Here is a 7,629-nt window from a genome sequence, read left to right on the forward strand (position 1 = left end):
TTTAGAGATTATATATGGTTAAGATGTGTACAACTGCCAAGTTGACAAGGGGTGAACTGATAGTTGGAGCTGTGTGTCAACTTGGCTTGACCCCAGTTCTGTGTGATTTTTCCCATGATGGGATCAGATGACTGTGTTCTTAGTGGCCAATCTGTTGAAGGGGAGTTTCCCTAGGGGTGTGGTCTGCTTCCAGTATATCCAGGGATATCCTGGGAAGAGAGACATTCTTCTGTGGATCGGGATTCTATTGTGCTGCCTACAAATGTCCATGAGTGAGAAGTTCACCATTTGGCCTGGAGATCTTGGATTCATTATTCGTTGGAGTCAACAGCCAGTGTACTTACTGCCTGCCAGCCTGGAACTCCTCAGCCCCTGCAGTTGCGGGAGCCAGAAAAGCCTCTAGCTTGATATTTAATCCAGGAACTTTGGACTTGCTGGCTTCTATACATGTGTGAGCCATTTTCCTAAGATAATTTTTTTTTTTCTCTCTCTCTCTCTATATATATAAACTTGCTGGTTTTTTTCTTTAGAGAAGCCAGTCTAACACACCTAGCATTTAGCTTTTGTCATAAGCCAGTCTCTGTGCTGGGGGCACATTCTCACACACCCGTCTTTGGTTAAAGAGCAAGCTTCTGTTTTATTAAGAGTTGAAAATGGACCGGAACAGCATGTAGGGCAGAAGGCAGAGCAGGAACCAGAAACCAGGGCTGCTTCGCTCCGGGAATTCTGAGGCCTGAGAGCGTATATTTTTCAGTTTGGGAGGGGATCTCATTTCCTCAGCATTATAGGGCCTTCCTTCCAGCTCAGTCACATTTTTGATCCAGACGTCATATTTAGCTAATAAAGTATATATTCCTGGAATGTTTTTAAGTCCACAGCTCCTTCCCCAGCTGATGATGCCTACCTGGTACCACTTCTTGTCAGTCCCTGGAGTGCAGACTAGAGGCCCCCCACTGTCACCCTGTGGGCAGAAAACACAGTTCAGTAGGGAGTCACATTCTAAACTATTTGAGGAAGGGAACAGCTTATTAATGGAAGATAATTCATTGGCTTCCTCTACTCCACACTGCCAAAGGAATCTTATAATTGTGGACAAATCTTCACTCATATCCCAGCCAGTCTGCACCCCTATTCCAGCCAATCCCCATCCCTATCCCAGCCAATTCCCACTCTTGTCCCAGCCAATCTCCATCCCTATCTAGGCTCTCTGAGAGAAGTCTGCTTCTGTCAGGCTGGCTCCAGGAGTTGTGGGGGTAAAGAATTAGAGAATGGGCAGTGGATAGGACAGGAAGTGAGAGAAGGGGAGAGGAAGGAAGGACTTGGTGAGAAAAGATAGATCCATCAGGAGAATAGGCAGAGAAGAGCAGGAAGACAGCGTGAATTTAACTCAGGCTGAGGGAAGACTAGAGACTAGTTTGTGGGTATTACCAAACGGTAAGCTCTGGAAAGGGCTGTGAAAGAATTGATAAAGAAAAAGGGATGCAAGAAATGTTACTAGTTTTAAAAATGGGATCTCCTCTGATGTTCTTCCAGAGGCATGGAGAAGAATGATGTTCCTTTTTAATCCTGTCATGGGTGCTTTCAGAGGGGCAAGTAAACTAAGCTTTTCTGAATATGAGGCCCTTGGCCAAATCACATGGACCTATGACTTCAATAGGGTTACTTCATAGTGGCTAAGACACTTGCCTGCTAACCAGACGGCTGGTGGTTCAAACCCACCAGCCACTCTTCGGAAGGAAGGTTGGGCAGTCCTACTTCCGTAGTGATACTGCCTCGGAAACCCAAGGAGGGGTCGTTATGAGTCGGGGCGACTCAATGGCACATAACAACAACAACAACAACAACTTTTTTATAAAGAGAATTTGTACTAAGTTCCTGCCAAGTATCACACACCTTTTTTTTTTTTTTCCTTTTATCTGTTTTATATAAAGAAAATGAGGCTCCTGGAAGATAAAAGTCTTGTTCAAGGGTATATAATAGCTGGGCCAGAGCTGGAACTCAAGATACACCAGTGTCAAAGCCCATGATCTTTTCACCTGCTACACTGCTTCTCGTCTAAGCAACTGAGTGGGTACGATTTTCCAAGGGGAGTTTCTTCAGTGGAGTGGGCGTGTCCCTTTCCATGATTGTGGAAAGGTTACTAGAATGAATGGAGCATTATAATAAACTGTAGCAGAGGAGGAGAAGGTTGACATTACCTGGATAGGATGTGCAAGGCACAATGTTGGCTCCTTAACTTATATTTTCTCATTTAACCCCATCACCTCACAACTCTGGCATTTTGATCCACATTTTGTAATTGGAAAATCGAAGGTCAGAAGAGATTATATCATTTCCATTTAACAAATCTTTATTGAACAAAAGCTAATTGTCAGACATAAGGGATAAAACTTACAGTGTCCAGTTAGGAACACACAAATATAAACATAGAATCAACTGTGTTAGATGGAACAAGAAAAAGAAGAGCAAGATATTGAAGGAAGGCAGAGGAAAAAAGGATTGATTCTGTTGGGGGAAATGGTATCCCAGGAAAGACTTTATTTAGTTTGAAGGATGAATGGGAATTTGATAAGCAAAGTGTACATGTAGAACCATGTCAGACAGGAGGTACAGGGACTAATTAAAAAGTGAAAAAAATAATTTTAGTCTGAACTAGAGCACAAGAAGGTCAGAATAAAAGGGAGATGCCTTGAAGGTTAAACTGAAATGAGCTGATGAATGGTTGCAGAAGGACAGTGGAAATGGATGGTGAGGGAAGAGGAATTATTAAGGACTCTCTCCACATTTTTCCAGTTAGGGTTCAGGTCACTGGATGTCATCAGCATAGATAAAGTTCAGGGGGGAAGATAATGAATAAATTTTGTTCAGTTCAAGTTTGGGTTGATTGTGGAATGCATCAAAGTGACATATAGCTCTTTACTGTGAATCTGCAGAGAAGTTGGGGCTTGAGATAGTTTGCTCCAGGACACCCAGCAAATATGGGAGAAAACCAGTATTACCCTATCCAGTATATTATATTGCCTTCAACATTCTTTAATTTTTTGTGAGTGTGTTGTTTTCTTTGTGCTAGTTCTATTTCACAGTCATGGAGAAAAAAACGAACCAACAGGAGTTCCACTCAAATAGCCCCTTCCAGAGGTGTTGTTTTGAACAATTTTCTTCATTTTATGGAGGCATGAATGTTATAAAAAATCTTGCCATAGAAATGTTGCATTATATGTTGTTACTTCTTCACATATCAAGAAGAGAATTATCCCTGGGCAAGTAAGTAACTCTTTCAAGTCTCAATTTCCTCACCTACAAAGTGGAGATAATAATAACTACTTCAAAAGATTGTTGGTAGATGAATTTAAAAAATCTACTCCTTTGAAGTAATCCTTACTTTATTTCCAAGAGAAATGGAAAAAAAAAATATTATAGGCATAAAAACAAAGCATTCAGCACTGGACCTAACACATAGTATATGCCAGCAATGGTGGTATTATCTTACCCCAATGTATTACAAACATTGCTTGTACATGTAGGAAATAGAGATTCCATCTATGGAATGCTGGGACCCACAGAGACATCTGGAAATATGTGTCTTTTCATGTATTTTTGCCTATAATACATTTTTTTTTCCATTTCTCTTGGAAAGAAAGTAAGGATTGCTTCAAAGGAGTATCTGGCCACAGCCAGCAAGGAACCTGGCATTGATGACAACCCTGTGAGGGGCTTTTCCCCAAGGGCTAATGCTAGCAGCCAAAGACCTGTCTCATGAGATACATGCTGTCCATAAGAGCCTCTCAATTTTCCCATTGTGAGATAATGGCTCCATGTGATCTCTCCTATTCACTTTTTTGTGTTGAAGAAACAGAGGGCCTAACTTCCAGGTCTCACCACGCTACTGCCCAGTATTTGACTTTGGGCAAATCACTTACTTTCTGAATTCCTGCTTTTTCATCTGTTAAATGGGAGAGTGAGACCTATCTAGCTCATCTTATGGGGTAGTGGAGAAGATGAAATTATTTAATATGTGTGAATGGGCTATAAAAATTATACTGTTTCTGATTTATTCAGCTATCAAAGGGAACCATTGATTAAAATAAGTAGATAAATTACCTGAATTCATTTTCTCATCAAGAAAACAGTGTTTTGATGAAATGTTTTTATACAGTCTTTTCTGGCTATAAAAATCTGTGATTCTAGGATTCTGTGGTATGAAATCAGAATTCCCTGAAGCTATTGTGGGTGATGTGTTCAAGATATTTAAAAAACAGTTGCCATGGAATTGATTTTGCTTCATGGTGACTCCATGTATGTCAGAGTAGAAATGTGCTCTGTAGGGTTTTCAGTTACCACAAGGATCCTTCATGTTGCCCTTTTATGGCCACACACTAATCCCTCAAGATGGGGCAATCTACTTCTGTAGTGATACTGCCTCAGAAACCCAAGGAGGGGTCGCTATGAGTTGGGTCCGACTCAATGGCACACAACAACAACAACAACAATCCCTCCTACTTCAACAACCACAGTTACCATTGGCGACCAAACAAAATTTTCCTTTATTAGCAAACAAACAAATTTGTTTGTTCTCCATTTCTTTGTTGTTGTTGTTGTTGTTAAGTGTCATCAAGTTAGCTCCAACTCAGTGACCCTGTGTACAACAGAATGAAACACTGCCCAGTCCTACATCATCCTCACAGTCCTTGCTATACCTGAGCCCATTGTTGCAGTCACTGTATCAATTCATCTTGTTAAGGGTCTTCCCCTTTTTCTCTGACCATCCACTTTACCAAGCATGATATTCTTCTCCAGGGAACAGTCCCTTCTGACAACATGACCAAAGTAGGTGAGACAAAGTCTGACCATTCTCGCTTCTAAGGAACATTCTGGCTGCACTGCTTCAGGACAGGTTTGTTAGTTCTGGCAGTCCATGGTGTTTTCGGTATTCTTCATCAACACAATAATTCAAAGGCATCAACTGTTCTTCCAACTTCTTTATTCACTGTCCAACTTTCACATGCATATGATGCAATTGAAAATACCATATCTTGGGCTAAGGACACCTTAGTTTTCAAAATGGCATCTTTGCTTCTGAACACTTTAAAGAGGTCTTTTGCAGCAGATTCACCCAGTGCAATATGTTGTCTGATTTCTTGCCTGCTGCTTCCATGGGTGTTAATTGTGTATCCAAGTAAAATGAAATAATTATCCATAAGTTAGTAATTTCAAGAATCATGGGAATGAAATCATGCAGTACATAAACTTTTCAGATTGGCTTGCTTCACTCAGCATAAGACTCTGGATATTCATCCAGGCCATTGAGTGTATAAATAGATTGTTCCTTTTAATTGCTGAGTAGTGTTGGAGCAATATTTCAATCTGCTACGCATAAGGTCACCACAAGTTGTAGCTGACTCACTGATAACTAACTAACCACCACCACAACAGTATTTTATGGTGTGACTATACTATATTTTTGGCTATTATGAATAAAGCTACTATAAACAGGTTTTTGTGTGAGCACAAATATTTATTTTTCTGGAATAAATGCCAAGTGTTTAATTGCTGGGCCAGAAGGCAAGGGAATTCTTAGTTTATTAAACTACCAAATTGTTCTCCAGAGTAGTTGTACCATCTTTACTTCTCACCAGCAATGAATGTGTGATCCAATTTCTACACATTTTTGCCAGTATTTGATGCTATTATTGTTTTTCATTTTAGCCATTTCCATAGATGTGTAGTGATATCTTGTTGTGGTTTTAATTTGCATTTCCCTACTGGTTAATGATTGCACATCATTCACATACTTAGTTATTGGCTTGGTTCTTTAGTACTGCTATAACAGAAATGCATAACAAACAAGAATTTATTCCCCTACAGTTCAGGAGACTGGAAGTCCAAATTCAGAGTGCTGGCTCTATGAGCCATTGACCTTGGGCTGTCATTCTACCTCTTACTCCAGGCCCACTGAGCTGGAGGCATCTCTTAACTCAGAGAGCTGCTGGCTGCTGAGGCTGATGAACTCAAGGCTGGTAGGTAAAATGGCACAATGTCCAGATTGGTAGGCAACATGGCAGGTCACTGGTTCAAGCCAAGGAACTAAAGATGAAGACTCAGCCAAATGCAGGATTCAGATGTGCCAAAAAGCTAGACACCTTTTCCAAAAAAGCTTTTCCACATATACCAGAAGTAAGCCACACTCCAAAGGCAAACTCCTCTTCTACTGATTAACATCTCACAGCAGATTCTCTGTGGAGTTGATTACACCTCATCCAATCTCATCATAACTATATCCGGCTGCCATGCCATTCAAAATCACTGCCCAGTCAAGTTAACTAACCTTAACTGCCACAGTTACCATCTGTATATACTCTTTAGTGAACCATCACTTCATGTCTTTGCCATTCTCTATGTGGATTTTTTTTTCCTGTTGAGTTTTGAGAGTTCCTTATATATTCTACATACAATTACTTTGTTGGATATTTGGATATTTTCTCCCACTCTGGAGCTTGTCTCATCATCATATTAACAGGGTCTTTCACAGAGCAAAAGTTTTAAATTTTGATGAGGTTCAGTCGATGGTTTTTTCCTTTTATACATCATGCTCTTGGTGTCAAGTCTAAGAACTCTTCACCCACTCTAGGTCCCAAAGATTTTTGTGTTTTTTTTTTCTCTCTAAAAGTTTTATATTTGCACTTAAGTGCATGATCCATTTTGAGTTAAATTTAATTGACCTTTGTAGCATAAGTTCTCAATTCAAATATGATTACTTACTCATATTTAAATTTTTTTCACTTTATTTTTTCTTCAAAATTTTTAATGCATTTTATTGAAATATAATTTATGTACAGTGAAATACACAAAACTAAAGTGACATGGGTCAATGCATTTTTTTTGCAGTGTTCCCTCTCCTCCCCTCCCACACCAAGCAACCAAAAAAGAAAGATTTCCTCCATATATCAACCTTTCCTTGACCCTACACAACAACAAACTAGTACTATATTTATCCTTCTGTGATTGATTTATTTCACTCAGCATAATGTCCTCCACGTTCATCCATATTATGTGGTGTTTTGCAGATTCTACATTGTTCTTTAGTGGTGCATAGCATTCCATTATGTGTATGTACCATAGTTTGGTCATACACTCTTCTGCTGACGGGCATTTAAGTTGTTTCAATCTTTTAGCTATAGTAAATAATGCTGTGATGAAAATGAGTGTGCATGTATCTGTTCCTGTCCTGGCTCTCACCTCTCTAGGATATATACTTAGTAATGGGATTGCTGGGTCAAATGGTTTCTCCAATTCCAGCTTTCTGAGGAATTGCCATATTGCTTTCCACAGTGTTTGTATCACTTCATAGTTTTACCAGCAATGTAGGACAGGGTCTCAATCTCTCCACATTCCCTCCAGCATTTGTTATTTTCTGTCTCATTGAACCATGCCATCAGTGTTGGGGGGAGACGGTATCTCATTGTTGTTTTGATTTGCATCTTTCTGATGGCCAATAATTGTGGTCATCTCTTCATGTATTGAGTCAGCCCCAGGGTTACAGGTGAGGAGAGACAACTCAGGGACGCCCAAAGTAGCAGGCAGGAAGAGCAGGAGAAAGGGGATTAAAAGCCAGGAAGCCAGAGAGAAGAG

The 7,629-nt window shown here is 40.0% G+C and overlaps 1 protein-coding gene across 1 annotated transcript in view; it reads right to left on the reverse strand.

The window, feature by feature from the left end:
- Positions 1-640: 640 nt before the first annotated feature.
- PRSS55 (serine protease 55) overlaps positions 641-7,629 on the reverse strand; it is a 25,914-nt gene continuing 18,925 nt past the window's right edge. The window contains exon 5 of the mRNA XM_042780668.1: positions 641-961. Coding sequence (XP_042636602.1) covers positions 641-961 — 321 coding nt within the window. The remainder of the gene's footprint in view (positions 962-7,629) is intronic.

This window comes from Orycteropus afer, unplaced genomic scaffold, assembly GCF_000298275.1.
Source record: "Orycteropus afer afer isolate SDZICR_OR568_19922 unplaced genomic scaffold, OryAfe1.0 scaffold00053, whole genome shotgun sequence".
NCBI classification, from domain to species: Eukaryota; Metazoa; Chordata; class Mammalia; order Tubulidentata; family Orycteropodidae; genus Orycteropus; species Orycteropus afer.